Here is a 22,977-nt window from a genome sequence, read left to right as displayed (position 1 = left end):
AGTCTCTCTCGATCTCAGTCTCAGTCTCTCTCGATCTCAGTCTCAGTCTCTCTCGATCTCAGTCTCTCAGTCTCAGTCTCAGTCTCTCTCGATCTCAGTCTCTCAGTCTCAGTCTCAGTCTCTCTCGATCTCAGTCTCTCAGTCTCAGTCTCTCTCGATCTCAGTCTCTCAGTCTCAGTCTCTCTCGATCTCAGTCTCTCAGTCTCAGTCTCTCTCGATCTCAGTCTCAGTCTCTCTCGATCTCAGTCTCTCAGTCTCAGTCTCTCTCGATCTCAGTCTCAGTCTCTCTCGATCTCAGTCTCTCAGTCTCAGTCTCTCTCGATCTCAGTCTCTCAGTCTCAGTCTCTCTCGATCTCAGTCTCTGTCTCTCTCGATCTCAGTCTCTGTCTCTCTCGATCTCAGTCTCTGTCTCTCTCGATCTCAGTCTCTGTCTCTCTCGATCTCAGTCTCTCAGTCTCAGTCTCTCTCGATCTCAGTCTCAGTCTCTCTCGATCTCAGTCTCAGTCTCAGTCTCTCTCGATCTCAGTCTCAGTCTCAGTCTCTCTCGATCTCAGTCTCAGTCTCAGTCTCTCTCGATCTCAGTCTCAGTCTCAGTCTCTCTCGATCTCAGTCTCAGTCTCAGTCTCTCTCGATCTCAGTCTCAGTCTCTCTCGATCTCAGTCTCAGTCTCTCTCGATCTCAGTCTCAGTCTCTCTCGATCTCAGTCTCAGTCTCTCTCGATCTCAGTCTCAGTCTCTCTCGATCTCAGTCTCAGTCTCTCTCGATCTCAGTCTCAGTCTCTCTCGATCTCAGTCTCAGTCTCTCTCGATCTCAGTCTCAGTCTCTCTCGATCTCAGTCTCAGTCTCTCTCGATCTCAGTCTCAGTCTCTCTCGATCTCAGTCTCTCTCGATCTCAGTCTCTCTCGATCTCAGTCTCTCTCGATCTCAGTCTCTCAGTCTCTCAGTCTCTCTCGATCTCAGTCTCTCTCGATCTCAGTCTCTCAGTCTCTCAGTCTCTCAGTCTCTCAGTCTCTCTCTCTCTCCCTGTCTCTCCCTGTCTCTCCCTCCCTGTCTCTCCCTCCCTGTCTCTCCCTCTCCCTCTCCCTCTCCCTCTCCCTCTCCCTCTCCCTCTCCCTCTCCCTCTCCCTCTCCCTCTCCCTCTCCCTCTCCCTCTCAGTCTCCCAGTGTCTCTGTCTCAGTCGCTCTGTCTCTGTCTCAGTCGCTCTGTCTCTGTCTCTGTCTCAGTCGCTCTGTCTCTGTCTCTGTCTCAGTCGCTCTGTCTCTGTCTCTGTCTCTGTCTCAGTCGCTCTGTCTCTGTCTCTGTCTCTGTCTCAGTCGCTCTGTCTCTGTCTCTGTCGCTCAGTCTCTCCCTCTCCCAGTCTCTCCCTCTCCGTCTCTCCCTCTCCGTCTCTCCCTCTCCGTCTCTCCCTCTCCGTCTCTCCCTCTCCTGTCTCTCCCTCTCCGTCTCTCCCTCTCCTGTCTCTCCCTCTCCGTCTCTCCCTCTCCGTCTCTCCCTCTCCGTCTCTCCCTCTCCGTCTCTCCCTCTCTTGTCTCTCCGTCTCTCCGTCTCTCAGTCCCTCAGTCGCTCAGTCTCTCCCTCTCTCCCTCTCTCCCTCTCTGTCTCTCCCTCTACGTCTCTCCCTCTCTCAGTCTCTCCCAGTCTCTCCCTCTCCGTCTCTCCCAGTCTCTCCCTCTCCGTCTCTCCCAGTCTCTCCCTCTCCGTCTCTCCCAGTCTCTCCCTCTCCGTCTCTCCCAGTCTCTCCCTCTCCGTCTCTCCCAGTCTCTCCCTCTCCGTCTCTCCCAGTCTCTCCCTCTCCGTCTCTCCCAGTCTCTCCCTCTCCGTCTCTCCCAGTCTCTCCCTCTCCGTCTCTCCCAGTCTCTCCCTCTCCCAGTCTCTCCCTCTCCCAGTCTCTCCCAGTCTCTCCCTCTCCCAGTCTCTCCCAGTCTCTCCCTCTCCGTCTCTCCCAGTCTCTCCCTCTCCGTCTCAACCAGTCTCACCCTCTCCGTCTCTCCCAGTCTCTCCCAGTCTCTCCCTCTCCCAGTCTCTCCCAGTCTCTCTCTCCTGGACACCCAGTCTCTCCCAGTCTCTCCCTCTCCCAGTCTCTCCCAGTCTCTCCCTCTCTCCCTCTCTGTCTCTCCCTCTACGTCTCTCCCTCTCTGTCTCTCCCTCTACGTCTCTCCCAGTCTCTCCCTCTCCGTCTCTCCCAGTCTCTCCCTCTCCGTCTCTCCCAGTCTCTCCCTCTCCGTCTCTCCCAGTCTCTCCCTCTCCCAGTCTCTCCCAGTCTCTCCCTCTCCCAGTCTCTCCCAGTCTCTCCCTCTCCCAGTCTCTCCCAGTCTCTCCCTCTCCGTCTCTCCCAGTCTCTCCCTCTCCGTCTCTCCCAGTCTCTCCCAGTCTCTCCCTCTCCCAGTCTCTCCCAGTCTCTCCCTCTCCCAGTCTCTCCCAGTCTCTCCCTCTCCCAGTCTCTCCCAGTCTCTCCCTCTCCCAGTCTCTCCCAGTCTCTCCCTCTCCCAGTCTCTCCCAGTCTCTCCCTCTCCGTCTCTCCCAGTCTCTCCCTCTCCGTCTCTCCCAGTCTCTCCCTCTCCGTCTCTCCCAGTCTCTCCCTCTCCGTCTCTCCCAGTCTCTCCCTCTCCGTCTCTCCCAGTCTCTCCCTCTCCGTCTCTCCCAGTCTCTCCCTCTCCGTCTCTCCCAGTCTCTCCCTCTCCGTCTCTCCCAGTCTCTCCTCTCCGCCTCTCCCAGTCTCTCCCTCTCCCTCCCTCCCAGCCTCTCCCTCTCCGTCTCTCCCAGTCTCTCCCTCTCCGTCTCTCCCAGTCTCTCCCTCTCCGTCTCTCCCAGTCTCTCCCTCTCCGTCTCTCCCAGTCTCTCCCTCTCCGTCTCTCCCAGTCTCTCCCTCTCCGTCTCTCCCAGTCTCTCCCTCTCCGTCTCTCCCAGTCTCTCCCTCTCCGTCTCTCCCAGTCTCTCCCTCTCCGTCTCTCCCAGTCTCTCCCTCTCCGTCTCCCCCAGTCTCTCCCTCTCCGTCTCTCCCAGTCTCTCCCTCTCCGTCTCTCCGTCTCCGTCTCTCCCTCTCCGTCTCTCCGTCTCCGTCTCTCCCTCTCCGTCTCTCCCTCTCCGTCTCTCCCTCTCCGTCTCTCCCTCTCCGTCTCTCCCTCTCCGTCTCTCCCTCTCCGTCTCTCCCTCTCCGTCTCTCCCTCTCCGTCTCTCCCTCTCCGTCTCTCCGTCTCTCCGTCTCTCCGTCTCTCCGTCTCCGTCTCCGTCTCCGTCCGTCTCTCCGTCTCTCTCTCTCTCTCTCTCCGTCTCTCTCTCTCTCTCTCTCTCCGTCTCTCCCTCTCCGTCTCTCCGTCTCTCCCTCTCCGTCTCTCCGTCTCTCCCTCTCCGTCTCTCCCTCTCCGTCTCTCCCTCTCCGTCTCTCCCTCTCCGTCTCTCCCTCTCCGTGTCTCAGTCTCTCCCTCGCGCTGTCTCAGTCTCTCCCTCGCTCTGTCTCAGTCTCTCCCTCGCTCTGTCTCAGTCTCTCCCTCGCTCTGTCTCAGTCTCTCCCTCGCTCTGTCTCAGTCTCTCCCTCGCTCTGTCTCAGTCTCTCCCTCGCTCTGTCTCAGTCTCTCCCTCGCTCTGTCTCAGTCTCTCCCTCGCTCTGTCTCAGTCTCTCCCTCGCTCTGTCTCAGTCTCTCCCTCGCTCTGTCTCAGTCTCTCCCTCGCTCTGTCTCTCCCTCTCTCAGTCTCTCCCTCTCCGTCTCTCAGTCGCTCACTCTCTGTCTCTCAGTCTCTCCCTCTCTCAGTCGCTCAGTCTCTGTCTCTCCCTCTCTCAGTCTCTCCCTCTCTCAGTCTCTCCCTCTCTCAGTCGCTCCGTCGCTCAGTCTCTCAGTCTCTCCCTCTCCGTCGCTCAGTCTCTCCCTCTCTCCGTCGCTCAGTCTCTCCCTCTCTCAGTCGCTCAGTCTCTCAGTCTCTCAGTCTCTGTCTCTCCCTCTCTCAGTCTCTCCCTCTCTCAGTCTCTCCCTCTCTCAGTCTCTCCCTCTCTCAGTCTCTCCCTCTCTCCCTCTCTCCCTCTCCGTCGCTCAGTCTCTCCCTCTCTCCGTCGCTCAGTCTCTCCCTCTCTCAGTCGCTCAGTCTCTCAGTCTCTCAGTCTCTGTCTCTCCCTCTCTCAGTCTCTCCCTCTCTCAGTCTCTCCCTCTCTCAGTCTCTCCCTCTCTCAGTCTCTCCCTCTCTCAGTCTCTCCCTCTCTCAGTCTCTCCCTCTCTCAGTCTCTCCCTCTCTCAGTCTCTCCCTCTCTCAGTCGCTCCGTCGCTCAGTCTCTCACTCTCTCCCTTTCCGTCTCTCCATCTCTCCCTCTCCGTCTCTCTGTCTCTCCCTCTCCGTCTCTCTGTCTCTGTCTCTGTCTCTCCCTCTCTGTCTCTCCCTCTCCGTCTCTCCGTCTCTCCCTCTCCGTCTCTCACTCTCTCCCTCTCTCAGTCTCCCAGTCTGTCCCTCTCTCCCTCTCCGTCTCTCCGTCTCAGTCTCCGTCTCAGTCTGTCCGTCTCAGTCTCTGTCTCTCCGTCGCTCTGTCTCTCCCTCTCTCCCTCTCTCCCTCAGTCTCTCAGTCGCTGTCTCAGTCTCTCACTCTCTCCCTTTCCGTCTCTCCATCTCTCCATCTCAGTCGCTCAGTCTCCGTCTCTCCCTCTCCGTCTCTCCATCTCTCCATCTCAGTCGCTCAGCCTCCGTCTCTCCCTCTCCGTCTCTCAGTCTCTCCCTCTCCGTCTCTCAGTCTCTCCCTCTCTTGTCTCTCCCTCTCTTGTCTCTCCCTCTCCATCTCTCCCTCTCCGTCTCTCAGTCTCTCCCTCTCCGTCTCTCCCTCTCCGTCTCTCCCTCTCCGTCTCTCCCTCTCCGTCTCTCCCTCTCCCTCTCCGTCTCTCCCTCTCCCTCTCCGTCTCTCCCTCTCCGTCTCTCCCTCTCCGTCTCTCCCTCTCCGTCTCTCCCTCTCCGTCTCTCCCTCTCCGTCTCTCCCTCTCCGTCTCTCCCTCTCCGTCTCTCTCTCCCAGTCTCTCCCTCTCCGTCTCTCCCTCTCCGTCTCTCCCTCTCCGTCTCTCCGTCTCTCCCTCTCCGTCTCTCCCTCTCCGTCTCTCCCTCTCCGTCTCTCCCTCTCCGTCTCTCCCTCTCCGTCTCTCCCTCTCCGTCTCTCCCTCTCCGTCTCTCCGTCTCTCCCTCTCCGTCTCTCCCTCTCCGTCTCTCCCTCTCCGTCTCTCCCTCTCCGTCTCTCCCTCTCCGTCTCTCCCTCTCCGTCTCTCCCTCTCCGTCTCTCCCTCTCCGTCTCTCCCTCTCCGTCTCTCCCTCTCCGTCTCTCCCTCTCCGTCTCTCCCTCTCCGTCTCTCCCTCTCCGTCTCTCCCTCTCCGTCTCTCCCTCTCCGTCTCTCCCTCTCCGTCTCTCCCTCTCAGTCTCTCCCTCTCCGTCTCTCCCTCTCCGTCTCTCCCTCTCCGTCTCTCCCTCTCCGTCTCTCCCTCTCCGTCTCCGTCTCTCCCTCTCAGTCTCTCCCTCTCTCAGTCTCTCACTCTCTCAGTCTCCCAGTGTCCCTCTCTCCCTCTCTCTCTCTCTCTGTCGCTCAGTCTCTCAGTGTCTCCCTCTCAGTCGCTCCGTCTCTCCATCCCTCAGTCTCTGCGTCTCTCCCTGTCTCTGCCTCTCAGTCTCTCCGTCTCTCCCTCTCCATCTCTCAGTTTCTCCTTCTCTCCGTCGCTCCGTCGCTCCCTCTCCCCGTCTCTCCCTCTCCGTCGCTGTCTCTCCGTCGCTCTCTCAGTCTCTGAGACAGAGACAGAGAGACAGAGACTCTCTCCTCAGTCTCTGTCTCTCAGTCACTCCGTCTCTCCCTCTCAGTCTCTCCGTCTCTCCGTCTCAGTCTCTCCGTCTCAGTCTCTCCGTCGCTCAGTCTCTCAGTCTCTCCGTCTCCGTTGCTCAGTCTCTCCCTCTCTGTCTCTCCCAGTCTCTCAATCTCTCCCTCTCAGTCTCTCAGTCTCTCCCTCTACGTCTCTCCATCTCTCAGCCTCTCCGTCTCTCCCTCTCCGTCGCTCAGTCTCTCAGTCTCTCCGTCGCTCTGTCTCAGTCTCTCCGTCGCTCATTCTCTCCGTCTCTCCCTGTCAGTCGCTCTGTCAGTCTCTCCCTCTCAGTCTCTGTCTCTCAGTCTCTCCTTCGCTCAGTCTCTCCCTCTCTCAGTCTCTCCGTGTCTCCGTCTCAGTCTCTCCCTCTCTCCCTCTCAGTCTCTCCCTCTCAGTCTCTCCCTCTCCGTCTCCCAGTCTCTCAGTCTCCCAGTCTCTCCGTCTCTCCGTCTCTCCGTCTCCCAGTCTCTCCGTCCCAGGAGGCTTTGGGTGCAGGGGGTGGGAGGGGAGAGGAGGGTTGGACAAGGGAGGAGGGTGGGAGGTAAGGAGGGTTGTTGAAAGAGTGTGGGGGATTGCAGAATAGCTAGGGGAGGGGCCGGATGAAGAGGAGAAAAGGCTCTGTGGCGCTGGGGGAGAGGGGGGGCAAGAGAGGGGGCAGAAGGCAGTTGAGAAGGTGGAGTGATGAGATGGAGGCGAGAGGGGCAGGGGAAGGAGGCAGTTTTGTGGATGTGAGGGGGGAACTTTGAGAAGGGTGAGTGAGGGGGGTTAATGGTGGTCGACGGGTGAGTGGGGAGTTTTTGAGAGAGGTGAGAGGGAGGAGAGTGTGATGGTTGCTTTGAGAAGGGACATCAGGAAGAACGGGGGGAGTGAGGGAGGGAGTGGGACATGAAGAGGGGAAGGGGTTAAAGCAGTCTATGCATGGGTAAAAAATTTGGCAAATACGATGACTAATTAGTCCATCAGCGAAGCGATGGGAGCTTCTGATAGTTATACATAAAAGGGAAGTGCAAATTGTTTCAAAAGTGACATCAATTACATATGGGTGGCCCTGGACATGGAGTTCTTTCAGAACTGGGAAAGCCTAAACCAGTGCAATTCCAAAGAAATAACTGAAAATATTAAATCATTGATTTATAATCTAATGTCCTTGTAAATGATGTAACATTACCCCGACTAACGTCTTTGTCCTGCTTTATGATTTATATGCAGGCTCCACTCTGAGCCTTATATCACTCTACAAACAAAACATTAATTGTTCTCTTAACCCCCTTGCAGTCCAAAGACAGTCTACCTCTAAAGGAAGGGATACAAGACCTCTTGGTGAAACACCACCTCTTCAGCTGGGACATCGATGGCTAGAAAAACACCAAGAGCACTGGAGTGAAGAAATCAACTGTAAAACGAGGCCAACGATAGAAATCGAAAAGAAGAATGTAAATCGGTCACAGATCTGGGTGAGAGTCAATGAATGAGCACATGGTAAAGGAAACAGTACAGGCAAATGATGAAAAGTAAATAACATTGTAGCATCCCACCCCCAACTCCCTCCTCCTTCCTCCATGGATTCCTCCTCCTATCAGCTTTTTGTAGCTGACTATTTGCCCAAAGTGAACAGGTAGTATGATTTGTAAGCAAGTGTAGAGCACAAAATGCTGGCCATGAAAGTCTTGGTGAGGCCTGAAACTCTGTGTACATACATATCCCCATGTCAGTAACATGTTCACAAACTGTTGTAGAAATTTGAAAGGATTCCTTGTTTAAAAAAATTAATAAATAAATAAAAAACTGTGCTATTGATCAATGTTCTTTATTTATTAAAACTAATAAGCATCCACAACCATCATTGGTCATGTTGTGGAACATTGGCCGAGGCCCTCACTTTCACTCTTATTTTCTTTTTAATTTGTTTTCTCCACAACTGCTTGAGTGAATGACACAAAACTCAATATTTGAACACTTTCTGGAGGTATGGGTTGCAGGGTGTCTCATATCAGGAATAAACAGCCTTGACCTCGCTTCGCTCAGCCGAATGACTTCTATCGCAGCACAGCAGATATATGGTATAATAAAAGTCTTTCCATGCAATCTCAATTTTCTCAAATAATGGGGAACACTATGTTGCTATTCAAACATTGTGAGCAGCCTTTACCGATTATTGGAATTTCCTTTCTGCAGATATTTTAGTCATTATTACACTATATTACTGTTTAGTCATTATTACAACCAGAAACAAGAGTTGCTCCCATCACACCAAATAAAAGGTTTCCAAACCTACAGCCAAACGAGCGCATCCATTTTTTTGCTGCTGCCATCGAGGAACGATTCTTGCCCACATCATGGACCTGGTAAATGGAATCGGTAAAATGCATTTTTTTTTTAAAGGTACAGGCAGAAACACTCGTGCCTCCAGTTTGCAGAGATTGATCTTTCTCTGCAGAGATATCTGGCAATTTAAATTACCAAATAAAACCCCAAATAAAAAGTTCATATTTCTATTTAATCATCATTTGTAGTTGTGTTTTTGAATCATGAAGAGACAGACAGAGATCGACGTGGCTCGATGTAGTGAAGTGACATAGAGAGAGAGAGGGAGAGAGGGAGGGAGAGAGAGAGGGAGAGAGAGAGGGAGAGAGGGAGAGAGAGATTAAGATCAGAAGATACAGATAAAAGAGCATTTTGGAGAAGGAAGATCAAAGCGGCTGACCCCACATGGGATAAAACAGCCCGAAATATAGATGATGATGATGATGATGATGATGATAATGGGCTTGTAGCATGGTATTGTGTCCACTGGTCCTAAATGAGGAGAAATCTTAGAAATTGAACCCAGTTTTAAGATAAACAATCTTAATGTTATATAATGCCCAAGTGTCTGTGCTTTCAGAAAATGTATACTTTGCTATGGGTCCTATGGATATAGTTGCTTACAAAGCATGTTTTTTTTATCCAAACACAGGCTATTTTTTTCCATTTTTATAGCTCATTTTTTAGAAATGGGTTACATGTATGATTGTATATGTTGTCCAAAATGGTTGAAAATGCATTTTTTGTTTGATATATATCATTATACATAAGAATAGAACAATTCCTCGAAACAGTACATTTCTTTTGACCTTCTGCATATCTTGGCACCTTCAAATGTGTAAAATCTCAGATTTTGCAAAATTTCCCCCAGTTATAGTGAAGCTTACAAAATCTTATTCCAGAAATTTGAAATGCATCTGATAGAACATCTTAAATAGCAATTTACTTCTGCATAAAGTGATGATTTAAAATGGCAAGTTTCAACATGGAACATTACGACATAACAGTTTTTAGGTTCACTTCCATGATTGGGTCAAAAATGTTAGGAAGTACGTAACAAATTGCATTTACCAAGCTGCTACAAAATTACTGGTCGCTCTAAGCTTGATTTTATAACCATAGAATAAGTTTACCAAGATGGCCCCATGATATAAAAATCAATACCAAAGGCCAGTTTGTGTTCATTATACAGAACATCAAAGGTCGTTAGGAAGTAGGTAACGTTTTTAAGAAATCTGCACTTTTAATCCTCATAGGCTATGAGCCAAGGGGGTTGGTTGGTACCATACAGATGGAGTAAGGCTCATTGTGATTTTTAGCAAAATATAATGTCCCTAGATATGAAAAAAAAGTGATAGCAGTGTATAACTCTCGGCCATCTCTGTGTTATCACCTGAAATATTATTATACGCTCGCTTCACTTTGCCAAAAAAAGTGATATTTGCTAAAATTGGAATAAATATTTTTTTAAGGACCACAGAGTGCCAATAATTTGCATACTGGATGCCAACTAATATAGTAATAGAAATATAGTACATTTATGGGGGTTATTTGTCACACTTTTGATATGACAAAAAAATGTTAAATTTAGTGAAAAAATGGCCGAAATCGCTTCGAGTTCAGAATTCACATTGTACGTTTTTGTCAATATTTCAAAAATGAAAACTCCCAGAGTAACATTTGACCCCTCAAAATCTTCGCAAGGAACCACTGCATTGGAATATATCATTACTTTGTAATATGGTGGTTGTTTGGGGCACATATTTTGGCAAAGTTCAACCATACCCCCTAATTTTGATATTTTGGAACAAAACATAGATTTTGAACATTTTAGGTTTATTCGTATACTTTTGGTATCTCAGTGTAATTTTTGGTATTAGCTAGTATCCTAAAGTAGGTATGTAACATCAGGTACATTATATTTCACAATATATGCAAAATTGCTGCACACTCTAGGTTTATCATAATTATGTTATCATTAACTGATCTCTCGAACAAATACGCCTTATTATTATACATTGTTATTACCAATCAATTTTTAACACAATTGACACAGATTACAGGCATTTAAATTAAACACATACTAAACAATGCTTAAAATTGAACCTATCCTTTTATGCATCAGGCTACTTTAAATTACAATGAACGTCATACATATTATACTTAAATCACTTATAACAAAAAATAAATGTCTGAAATGACATCACGAAAGTGTCCCTTTAGATGCGCAGCATATTTGGCTCAGAACCTGTATTCTTGCTCCTCGTCAGATGGATCATCTTCGTCGAGGCTGTCGTCGTCTGACTCGACAGACAATGGCTGATTGTCGCAGGCGGCAAGTTTACACATATCTGTACATTTCAGTCCACTGGCAATGCAGACACAACTTGGTAGCTTGCAGCTCCTGGAACAATTACAGGGCAACAAATCCAGAAGAGCCTGAGGTGCTGGCTGTCCACTCGTCCAGTCCACAGCCAGAGTTGTTCCATCCTGATCATCCCATTTCCATCCTTTTCCAACTGGACTGGGGGTCATTGGGTGCCTCTGAAGGCTTCGTTTCTCAATTGCTGCCTGGTAATGGCCCGCTGTACGTGTTTTCGGAAGCAGTCATTGATGGAAGCAATTGGTGGCTCTCAATCCTGCCCTTCTTCGCACAGAATAGATGGTATCGAAGGCTATAAAGTTCCTTTGTACCAGACTTTGATGCATATAGGAGGCATGTGAAATTCTCCAGCTTATCCATAAGCTCCTCAGCCACATTCCATTCTTGTCCCAACTCGAACGTTTCTTGGACCTCTTTGCTAGACCTAAGCAGTTTAAGTGCTCCGAGTTTGCCTTTGCTGGCAAATGTGCTGACAGTGTCGCAACCTGTGTAAGCATGCATCCCTATAAGTCCATGACAAACATCTGTGCCCACTGAAGCTGCAATTTTGGTAATGTCAATGATTAGTTTCCGTTCTTTGGTGCCACATTTCTGGAACAATTTTGATGCAATTTCAGTATGAAACGCCAACGCCATGATGAATACGTCAGTGTCATCGGAGCTGATGACGACTGCTGGATATCCAGTCTGTGCAGCATGAGCAGCGTGAAGGAAGAGTCGACCATCTGCTTCCTCATGTGTACTTTGCAGCTCAAGCACCTCCTGGTGTCCTTCCGTGGTTATTTTGTAACACTTGTCTTCAGTTGTTACAAATAAGACCTTTCCATTCAGATGCTTGGTGTAATCTGGTTTCCTCCATTCGCTCACCAGAAATGAATTGAGGCTCCACTTATTCCCAACATGGGCCAAGAAACTTCTCCATTGCCTTACAATTTGCGATGCTGTGATGTCCTGAAGCTTCAGTCCAAGTTCCTCTCCTCTGGCAAGCCTTTCACAGTTCTTGATGGATGTATCTTGGTAGGTGTCGAAGACGATGTCGATCCTGTCACTAGTGCTGCCATCCTTCAGTGCCATCGACAAAACAAACTGGGCAATTCCCCCCAAGTTGACTTGATCCCCTTTCACCTTCTGGATTATGCTCATTCCATCTTTTATGGTTGCAGAATGATCAGGAAGTTGGTCAGCTGGGGCTACATTCTTTTGTAGATAACTAGCAAGAGCAGCCTTGTTGGTTTTACGGTGGAGACCTTCTGAGGTTGCCAGTGCCCATGGTAACGGACCAAGAGGATGGGATAATACATCAGCCATCTGCAGATTTCGTCCCTGTGCCATCACAATGATGCAACCAAACAATGCTCTGTCAGCTTGAAGAATCACGGATCTGCCACTCATTTTGACTTGTTTCTTCTTGCATAAATTACTGAAGGTTTTCAGTTTGTTCATTTCCATTGGATCATGAAAGCGTTTGATTGGTGGGTCGTCTCGTGTCTCTCAGCTTTGAAGTTTGTGTAGCATTGAACTCCAATGTCTCTTGTATTCTTCAAATCCGAGCAGATACCTTTGGGGGCTTTTTTTGCTGTTGAGATACTGATAAGTTGGTGGGCTTCTTCAAATGGATTTACTCAGCTCTTCACCAGATGTACGATTGTCGAAACAGCATCCTCATCTTTCCTCACACGTGTTTCGTGCAGGTCAGCATGTGGAACATTTGATCCGTCTTCATTTACCATTTCCCTCATCTGACCAAGAAAGGCACTCCTGTGTTCTGCAGTAATGTAATAGTGCTTGACTGCTCCTGATTTCAGACTAAACCTTGTTGTGCCTCCTGGGGTCTGTGTATCCTTGTTCACAGTGACTTCAGTCGTTTGGTCAAGGGGAATGCATCCAAATGTATTGTGACTGGATAGTTGAACAGAGAACGAATCACCCAAGAAGGCCTGGTACACAGCTGGATGATTGGCTGCCAGATTGGTGATCTCAGCATAATACGCTGGTAGGTATCGTGCATAGTTAAATCTGTCGTATGCAAAACACCAGAGGATCATGTTGTGGATAGCAGAGAGATGCAAGAGCCAATTTCCTTCTCGAGCAGCACGCAGCAGGGCAAGCAAAACGTTTTCAACAATGTCTACATAAGACATCCAAAAGGCTGAGAGTTCTCAATTTTCATGGCGAAGATGGTCTAAGAATTTGTTCCAGGTGGTGACGAGCTCCGTGTATTTGGGGTTTGCCAGAAGACTGTCAAATTTCTGTTGACACAAATGTTTGACCAAATCACTCACTTCTTCTGACACAGACGTTATGTTGTTCTTTTCTTCTGGTTTGTTTTTCTCAACCCATGGAATGAATGCCTCCCATGCGAGTCTCATGAATGCTTCATACACAGACTTGTGCACATACACTGCGCGGTTGTACATCTTCCCAGAAAACACACTGGCAAGTGAGCCTTCCGCTGTGAGGTTTGTTTCTATGCACAGGTCCCGGAGACCAGCATCTTGAAAACGAGCTCCAAGAATTGCGAGTATATTGCAGACTGTATGGAAAGTACCCAGACGGAGAATGATTCGTGAATACTTGTCAGTGTGTTTCCAGATGATTTCGGCTGCCTTAGCGTATAATGCCTGGTCCAACACTACGACAATTTGTTCTAACTGGTTTAATATTTCAGCAACTGTAGTCAATTCCGTAGCTGGAGCATTGATCGTGGGCATATAACCAACAACATCCTTTGAGACTGTCAGAGAATCTCTGGTGTTTATATTGAAACCTGTCCAGCTTGGAATGCGCTGCTTCTCTGTGTCGGTCAATCGAGCAAGTATCCAGATGAGGTTTTTGTTCGTTGCTGTGTACTCTGTTACTATGCTCGTGTCTGTTATGAGCAACTGTGGTCCAACGCGCTCTGCAGCAATGTATGTTGTCAATTCGTGATCAGAGACATCCAAAGATCTTTGCTTTTTCTTGACTATCTCAGGAAGCGCTTGTTTCGGAAGATGTGGTCCATAAACCCTGGACTGTACCACGATACCATTCACACGATGTGACGTTCCCTTTCCACTCAATGTTTCTTCCAATCTATCAATGTCCCATGCCAAGTTGGTAAACATATATGGTTGAATACTTGTTGGTATGATTGTCTGCTGATTTAGATTAGCTGCAAGCTTCTGTAAGTACAAGGCTGTGTCATTTTCTTCCAGCTGAGAGTAAGATATCCCATGGCCTAATCAACTCTGTATTCCCAGTGAGTGTTTTAACCATGTATGGAAGCAGTATATGTTTTGGTGGCTTCTGTATACCACATCTTGACTGAAGGATTCCGTGAGCATTGTTACTCTCCATGAAGGGTGTTTGTGTTCTGGATCACCAGTTTGTAGACCGATCAGAAACCGACGAAGATATTCTGGTGCAGTGAATGATTCCTTCTCCACGTCGGATGGGTGATAGGGCCAGGTTGTTGTTTTTTTCTCTTCCTTTATTGTTGCTCTCAAAAATGATGATGACTGATCAATGATCTTCGAGATATTTGTCGATTTATCTTTCCAAGTTTTCAGCTCCCTTTCCATATCGCAATACTCACTGACGATATCTTGCATTGTTATGCAATCAGGTACAACAAGAAGTTTTCCTTTTGTGTCAGCGAAAATCTGAATACAGTCTCCTAACTCCTGTTCCAATTTCTGACGGAGATGTTTCTTGGTGGATTCTGTTAGACTATGTATGCCTCTGGCAGACATCATCGTTCGCAGTTTCTCTGTAAGCGTTGTAACTCTGACAATTTGCTTGTTGGGAACGATATCAGTTCGTATATAATGAAACAGTTCTGCATATGATTTGTCTTGCTTTGAGATAAATATCATTCTCCTGAGAAGGAGCAGGCTCTGTATCGAGACCAGGTGCTAGTCTTGTGTAGTCCCTGTAGCAGGAAGCATGATTATGTGCTTCAGCAGCAACTATGTCCCTACTCGTTATAGCTAAAAGCTTGGTGTCACACTTGCGGACTGCACAAGCTCGAAGCTTCTGGTCCGATCTCAACTCCACAGATTGGACTAGTTTTTCCCGAGTTGACGTTCCCTTGTATCTCTTGACATTTTCGCAGAAAATGCATGTGTAGTCATAGATGCGTGATTCTGATGAGGATCATCATGCCGGTCGCTTAGCATTGAAACACCCAGCAATAGCTTCCTCAGTTGAGCTTGGATCTGTTTTACGTTTAAGGGCTTCCAGATCTCTCTTCATCGTGAAAATGCTCCTGCATTTCCTATGGTAGAAGATTACTGGAATCTTCTTGTCTGTCACCGATTTAGCAATGTCAAGTATAGGGGAGTGATCTCTTAAGTGAGCAGCATTTATTAGGGTTTTCCATGATTCAAAACTTTGTGGACTGGTAAGTTGTTCATTTGGATCAATACTCAGTGATTCCTTGTGAATTATACAGTGTCTTCCAGTTGGCTCTTCGGCCTCATCTCTGGTTTGTTCTTCCATTGCGATTGTACTCGCAACTACACATACATACTGGGCAAGCACGAACACCACCAACGTCACCATTACCACATTACCTGGAATGACAAAAGGAAATAACAATTTAGTTGGGTAATACAGATGGAAATACAGTAATGTTTAAGGCAATCCACTACTTTTAGGCATTTTTAATATATGCAGATGTTTCAATTTGTGAAATATTGCATCTGGGATGTTACATATTTATCCACTTTTTGTAATATTAAATAGTTAAACCAACAATTACACTGAGATACCAAAAGTAGACAAATAAACCTAAAATGTTGAAAATCTGTTTTCTTCCAAAATATCAAAATTAGGGGGTATGGTTGAACTTTGCCAAAATATGTGCCCCAAACAACCACCATATTACAAAGTAATGATATATTCCAATGCAGTGGTTCTTTGTGAAGATTTTGAGGGGTCAAATGTTACTCTGGGAGTTTTCCTTTTTGAAATATTGACAAAAACGTACAATGTGAATTCTGAACTCGAAGCGATTTTGGCCACTTTTTCACTAAATTTAACATATTTTTTTTGTCATATCAAAAGTTTGACAAACAACCCCCATAAAAATGTACTATATTTATATTACTTTCTTAGTTGGCATCCAGTATGCAAATTATTGGCACTCTGTGGTCCTTAAAAAAATATTTATTCCAATTTTAGCAAATATCACTTTTTGGCGAAGCGAAGCGGGCGTATAAGAACATTTCGGGTGATAACACGAGATGACCGAGAGTTATACACTGCTATCACTTTTTTTCATATCTTGCTAAAAATCACAATGAGCCTTACTCCATCTGTATGGTACCGACTGGTCAATTTGGGAGGTCTGGCTCGTAGCTTATAAAATGTTAGTTTGGTTCATCACAGCATGTATTTCTATGGTTAAGTTTATGTGCATATATATTTATGACCTGAATGAACACTGATCAATTTGTTAATTTCATATGACCTTGACCTCTTTGCTTAAGGTCAAATATCAGGTAAACCAAATATTCTCCATATATGTGGTTTCCAATTAGTGTATAATACATATCTAAGCCATCAGACCAATTTTAGAATGATATGAGTGGTTCCTTGATACAGATAATTGATAACCAACTTTGACCCTGTCAGAGCAATAGAAAGAGGAAGAATTAAGCTCTGCCCAAATAGATCCTGAATCCCCATGATGTTGGCTAACAAATGATATGCAAAACTTAATCATACAATGACTTTCATTTTTTGGTCCCCCGTATCCTAAATGTGTACATAATACCTTGCTACAAGCCGATGATGAAGTTGTTTATGACCGCAAGGCCTTGTCAGAAACAAATAACCAAGAGCTCATAAAACACCTTACCCTGGGCTGTCTTGAGAAACATATTTGAACATTGTAAAAAAAATTATAACTCAAATGAAATAAAGATTTTAAAGGGTTGAGAAAATAATTTTTGGGATGTTTGCCACCATTGATGGAGTGTCTTTTACACCACCTTATTTAACAAGTTACATTCAATCTTAATGCCTGTGTGTCTTTTATGACATCCTTAAAAAGCAGTAAGTTTCCTGTTTAGAATGATTTTCAATTTTGTTTGACTGTCATACAAGCAGAGTAAAGTAATTATCTTGCTCCTCTCTGCACAAGTGCAGTAGACAAATTCAGAGCCAAAGTCCTGCTAAAATACAGGTTAGTTTTCTGATTCCTATTCCAATTTGTGTTAAAAATGTAACAATTAGAATGAAGTTGTTCCTCGATCATAAATTGATGTTTGTAGACAGATAGACGGACAGACAAAGTGAAGCAATTGCTTAATCCCGCTTTTTGTTTTGCACGTGGTCAAAAAAAGTTTGAACAATGGATTAATGTGCGAAACCATGTAAAGTGATGAGTGCTTTGAGAGAACGTCTCATTTGCATAACCCAATTAGATGAAATCACATTTGATTGATCAATCAACAAAGATGAATGTTGAATGCAATCTAAACGCACTGCTGTAGTATGGGATTGTGGGTTCATAAACAATCTTTAGCTATGTACAGGTTGCCACCGATCCATTTAACACGCACACAAGCTATTCCATTACCCTTCCGGAATATTGTTTTTATTTTTTTCAATGCAACTCATGGTACACAGATGACTATGTGCTTATCAATTATTGACAAGGATGGGCAAAAAAAAAATTCCATTATTGATGAGGGTGATGTCCACCAAACAGTTCATCCACTTCATATAAACCAACATTGGGCAAACTTCCCCATACCCTCCAATATCTGTAATAGTCGATGATGGTATCGATTCCATAAGCTGGTATATAAGCAAATGAGGGATATTCATGAAAATGCTTTTTGTGGAGAATAAAATTGAAATTAAATATGTAGTCACCCCACCAATGTGACCATCCAGGTGCACTTCAGGCTACTTTCTATACATTTTACTGTAGTGGGGCAACTTAGCATAACAATTGTGCATTTTGTGAGGAAAGCACAAAATTTGGCACACCAGTAGCCTATCATATTATGAACAGATTTGGATATTGGGCCATCTCAAAATTTTTGATGGCAGTGGAAAATGGCTGCCACAGCCATCAGCGGCTGAATTTGATGATGGCTGTGGCAGCCATTTTCCACTGCCATCAAAAATTTTGAGATGGCCCAATATCCAAATCTGTTCATCATATGATAAGCTACTAGTGTGCCAAATTTGGTGCATTCCTCACAAAATGCACAATTGTTATGCTATATTTAGCTAAGTTGCCCCACTACTGGAAGACATGCCACATGTCTATCCACACGTTTACTTGGTTCATCAAAACTATGAAAGAAGCACAACGTGTACTTAAATTAAAACAGGACTAAAAGATATTTCTGAAATGTACAATGCTGAAAATCTGTACTTTTTTTTTCTTCAGAAGTGCAAACTAAGAACGAGGTGGTTTATCCTCTGACATAATTTGAACATTTTACAGAAATGAAACTTGGAGAAATTCTGGCTTTGAGAGAAAAATGTCCAAAATGAGAAAAGACCTTCTCTTAAACCGACATCATTAAGAAGATTGCACCACACAGCACATGACGAACAAAGCAAGTGCAGCCCAATGTTATAGTAAATGCCAGTGGATGCCTAAGAGACGACCTGGATGGGGGTCTGTGCCGCTTGCTTCCCTCTGTGACGCTGTCCACCTCTCCGCTTCCCACCACGCTGGCCCTGCAAACAAGGGTACCATTCAGCCTTTTCAAATGTGCAGCATGTGTACATCACTAAAGCTATGTTCCTGCATCACACAATCCCCTCCTTCACTGTAACCAGGATTATTAGTGAACACATTCCTTGTGAGGTTGATGGTGGCTTCATGGTTAAGGTGGTTGGCTTCAGATGTTAAGGGCCTGAATTCAAGCCCCAGTCACGCCAAAATAACACCAGGAGGATTGACCCAGCCTGTCACCCCTCCGTCGTTGGAAAATGAGTGAACCAGTGCAGTATTCCAAGTCCTGTCTTGGAGTGGTGTCCTCTCTCTGGGATTATGCCCCCAAGCCAATGAAACTGCCTTGACAGCCTAATGTGCCCGACGGCACGAGGAGGATCATCCGTCCATATAATATTCCTTGTAATCACATAGCAGGAACTATATCTTCAGCCTCATTCATCGGTGGTGAGTTGCCAAATTAACTATTCATCCATGTCAAATTTCCTTTGACTTTTTTCTTTTAAATACAGGTATCAAGGCTCATGGAAGAATGGATCCGTAGACAAAATAGTGCAAGGGGAAAACAATAGATTGACAACAAACTGACACACCACAGCACGAGAAGAGGAAATAATGTATAAGGGTGTGAACGTCGCCTTAGTGGGGCTAGTATAGCTCAGTAGTGTAAATTGGCGAAACCACAAGATGGTGGTGGGCAGCGGACTTTAAATCCTTTACATATGGAAAAACTCATAAAGACATTTCCATAAGCAAGAAAAGAGGGGGTGCAGAATGGAGGTGTGTTGAGTATCGATTTGAGGAGGGTAACAAAGAAAGGGTTTGTGGTAGAACATGTACAACTTGGAGGGCAGGGCCTTGAGAAAACTCTTCTCACCCAGCTATGCGGAGAGGTGAGCGAGCAGGAAGAGCAAGACCAGAATACAGCTGTGAAACTGCAAGAATACCAATAGTGAGGCTGTATCTCGAGACTCTCCCAGAGACTGACCACATAACTGGGGGATTTGCCTGCCAGTGCTGAAGAAGGGGCAGTGAAAACATGGCACTAAAAGACATGTTCGAGGTAGATGTGCCAATTGATTATTTTCTCCAGGTTGACAAAGAGGCAGACCACCACAGCAAAGAATGGAATAGTCTCCAAAGTGATAATGGGTTTTTCCAGTGACAGACATCAATTATGTGGATCGAGAACATTGGTCGAAAAAAAACCTGAAAGAACACCGGCCTCCATTGTTACAGCAAAGGATGATCGTATTCCGTGAAAAGCAACCCGCTGTTTGCAAGCGCACAGGAGCGATGATTGCAGTCAATGAAACAACCCTGGATACCTTTCGCAGAAAGTTTGGAAATCAGGGTGGGTGCCAGATTGGGTCAAATGCATGTGTGATGTCCAGTGAGATAGCCCTGACCTCTTGTTTGAGATCGAGGGTATTCATTAATTGATGACAAGCAGTGGCATATCCAAGGTGGAATGACATGGATGTAAATCAAACTGTCAGTTAAAGATCAATTACAGAGAAAAGGTGAGTTTTGATTTCTGCAGCTTCCATTACTTTGTTTAGGCCATGAATAAGGGTGACTGGTCCACAGGATGTTTCAAAAAGAGAGATGCAACTTCAAATGTTTGTATGCAAAGAATCAGAAACCTCAGGAACATGAACCAGACATTTCTTGAAAGCTTATGACATGGTATTTTCTATCACTGATTGCTATTGCAGTGAGTCACTGTGAGAGTTGGTGAGAGCCCAAGGTCTGAAATTGGCATTTATGTAAAATTCTTGGAGTTGACGTTCTTGATGTTCAGACAGACATTGATCCTGATTCAAGTTCTGTCCAACTTTCCTGTAGGTCTCAGGTGGCACTGCCTGACACCTCCTGCTTCAGATCATCCAGTGTGGCAGGGCAGTTGGCATACACAGAGCACTTGGCAGTCTCCCAGAACCAGTAGTCTCGAGGGTTCAAGTGTGGGCTATGGGGTGTCCAGTCCAGTCATGAGTGGTACCCAGGGCAACGAAGCAGTTTCTGAAGAGCTGCCGCAGGAAAGTGATGGTGTCACCAGCTGTATGCGGGGATGCACCATCTTGCATAAACCAGGTCATGCCGAGCTAGTTTGGGGTGACCTTTTGGGCGAGATCATTATGGAACTTCTGGAGCACAGCCTGGTAGTGCTCACCGTTTATCATCACCGTCTTACTGTTGTCATTCTCAAACCAATAAGGCCCTAGCTCTCCCCATCTGGCATTGAACACGCAGAAGCATGCAACCTTCGGCCCTTTTGGGTACTTCTCAGTGATCTCAGATGGTTCTGCCTTCCAGAAAATGTTGTGGTAGTTTATGGCACCGTTCAAGTGGAAATGTGCTTCATCACTGAACCAGATTAGGTTGATCCAGTTTAGGTACCATTCCATCCTGTCACTGAGCCAATTCAACATATCAAGTCTCCTCATGTCATCTTGATTCAGTTGAGACCTTATAGAGATAATGTATGGGAAAAGCTTCAGTTCCTTAATGAGGATATGCCAGACTGATCATGATGTTAGTTTGTTGCCTAGCTCCCAGGAGCACCGGTGGTGGGACTTCTTGGGACTATCCACTGTAAAATCCCACACAGCATCGATGTTGGCTTGGCTCTTGGTTACTGATGCTGTCCTGCCACTGTTGTCCTTGCTCTGGTTGTGCTCTGAACCCTTGTGCTCAAAATGTTTCAGATACGTTGAATGGCACAATTTGTGGGTCCATCACGTGTTCTGAGGTATTCCCGGCAGAAACTCCGGCGGGTGTCTACATATTATTTAGTCTCATACCACAGAGCCACCACTTTCCTCTTCTGCTCCAGAGATAGAATTGACCAAATGCCACCAAGTTTTTATGGATTCTGAAAGACATGTGAGTTTGGACCTCAGGTGGGCCTGATGCCGAGTTCTGATGCGTCTGAGGCCAAACGCTGGTTAAGAGCCTTGCGTTAAGACTGCACGTACCTCTCAGTGGGGTTGGCTTCTCAAGTCAAGTTGACCATCGTGTCTAACGAACAAGGTGATGTGATTATGACAGAGAATTACAAGACGATTTGTACCCAAGCATTCAAGGACCCCACACACACAACTACGATGAGCAACAAGAAAAGAAAAATCTGCAAATTATGCTTGGAGCAGAAATGTTCTGTAAAATGAATACTGTACAACCATTACAACTAATTAAATTAATATGCTATATTGATTGATTGTGAAATTAAACGTGTGAAAAAGAAAAACTGCCAAATACAAAATAAACATTGGTCAGCATAAAGAGCAAAATCTATAAATTCCAAAGCAACTCCCAGGAGGTAAAACTGCCTTCTTGATTTTTTTTTCCTGTTGCAGTCAAACCACGAGCAAATGAAGAAAATGATTAGGATTGAAATGTGAACGTGGAGCCCGTCGCTGGTGATTTCAACAAAGGGCCGAAATGGACACTCGGTGGGAAATAAGAATTAGATACAAGGAGTCCTTTATGAACTGCTGTGTATTATCGCTCACTTCATCTCACTAGCAAATTAATATTTCACTACAAACCGGCTTCAGATCTTAAGGTCTTCCAAGGATTATGTGCACAATCATTGGATTGATAAACTCAACATGTCAATACATTTCATTATTCTTTGCTTGAACTGAAAGTGAAGATAATTTGAAAACTAAGATAATATATTGGGTGGAATTTGAAAAAAATAACACGAAGCAACATGAACAAGTCCGAATACTAGTCAAACACCGATGATAAGGGCATTGTGTTTGCTTGCAAAGCCACCGTGTTACTGATGGTGTATTTGACCTGACAAACCTGTGCAGTAGATGCCCCTTGTGCCACTGTCTCGTCAAGTAGCATAGTCGATGATCCAGCAGCTGCTCCATCGTCTCTCCGTGTACCCGAACCTTGGCCCTTTCTTGCTGGTTGCATTTTTATCTGCTGGGGCTTAATGTTTGACAAAGCCATGCTCGACGTCTGAAACAACTGAAACAAATGCCAAAACATTCTAACTTGTAAAGATGTATGTGATTAAGTGGTGTAAATTGTGCCAAGATCTACCTGTCACAATCGTAAAACAAATAGGTTGAGTGTAATTAAAAACAACACTTTGAATCCAACGCAGTACTCGACACAAAGGTATTCACATCGCAGTTAAAGGTAACAGACAGCTTCATCGATATTCTGATTCTGATGTACCATGCTCTGTGACAGAGCATTGATGCTGCCAAAGCAGTTTGTTGACAAGGGTTATTCTGGGTGGTTTGCCATTGCCTTCCCAGCAGTAGTTAGGGCAAGAATTTGAATTTGACCATGGTGCCAGCGAGAGCATGCCGACTCTTCGTGAAGGACACCGTGGGGTCTTCATCACACACCAACAAATGCCGGCAGATGGGACGCCTAGTTTAACGTCGATCCAAGGGACAGCACACACATTGATGAATGATGAATCACCCCACCTGTGAAACACCGGGATGACAATTTATAGCTGGGCCAGGAACCAAATCCAGGGTAGAAAGTTTAGAGGCGAATGTGCACACCTCTTGGCCATCCCGCCAGCACTTTCATCAATGTAGTGCAGGGTTCGCATAGCCATGGAAGATCAGATTTCTCGAAGTTTTCCAGGACCTCCAATGCAAATGCTTTGTGCAACAAGTGATATTGGAATAAACCACAAGAACAACAATGAAAACTTGTTGGTTTTCTGTTATTCCATATTCTAGTGAATGTTTCAGTGACTAGAAGCACCTGCTGGGGGGATATTGGGGAAGCTGGAGTAAATATATTTTGTGC

The 22,977-nt window shown here is 46.0% G+C and overlaps 2 protein-coding genes across 10 annotated transcripts in view; one reads left to right on the top strand and one right to left on the bottom strand.

The window, feature by feature from the left end:
• The window catches only part of SGSM3 (small G protein signaling modulator 3), a 136,035-nt gene extending 128,426 nt beyond the window's left edge, over positions 1-7,609 (top strand). For all 5 annotated transcript variants that reach the window (XM_085887072.1, XM_085887064.1, XM_085887081.1 and 2 more), the window contains one exon: positions 7,088-7,609. In XM_085887072.1, the coding sequence (XP_085743198.1) occupies positions 7,088-7,171 (84 nt within the window). In that variant the 3' untranslated portion in view covers positions 7,172-7,609. The remainder of the gene's footprint in view (positions 1-7,087) is intronic.
• A 9,451-nt stretch (positions 7,610-17,060) lies between these two features.
• GTPBP1 (GTP binding protein 1) overlaps positions 17,061-22,977 on the bottom strand; it is a 127,468-nt gene continuing 121,551 nt past the window's right edge. For 4 of the 5 annotated variants that reach the window (XM_085887097.1, XM_085887087.1, XM_085887099.1 and 1 more), the window contains 2 exons: positions 21,991-22,170; positions 17,061-18,185 (listed from right to left, as the gene is read on the bottom strand). In XM_085887097.1, the coding sequence (XP_085743223.1) occupies positions 18,102-18,185; positions 21,991-22,170 (264 nt within the window). In that variant the 3' untranslated portion in view covers positions 17,061-18,101. The remainder of the gene's footprint in view (positions 18,186-21,990; positions 22,171-22,977) is intronic. The other variant, XM_085887092.1, reaches the window with a different exon arrangement.

The sequence above is a fragment of the Eptatretus burgeri genome, chromosome 1 (assembly GCF_056783735.1).
Source record: "Eptatretus burgeri isolate ZD-2024b chromosome 1, Ebu_testis_v1, whole genome shotgun sequence".
Taxonomy (NCBI): domain Eukaryota; kingdom Metazoa; phylum Chordata; class Myxini; order Myxiniformes; family Myxinidae; genus Eptatretus; species Eptatretus burgeri.
This window is presented reverse-complemented; position numbering and strand designations above follow the sequence as displayed.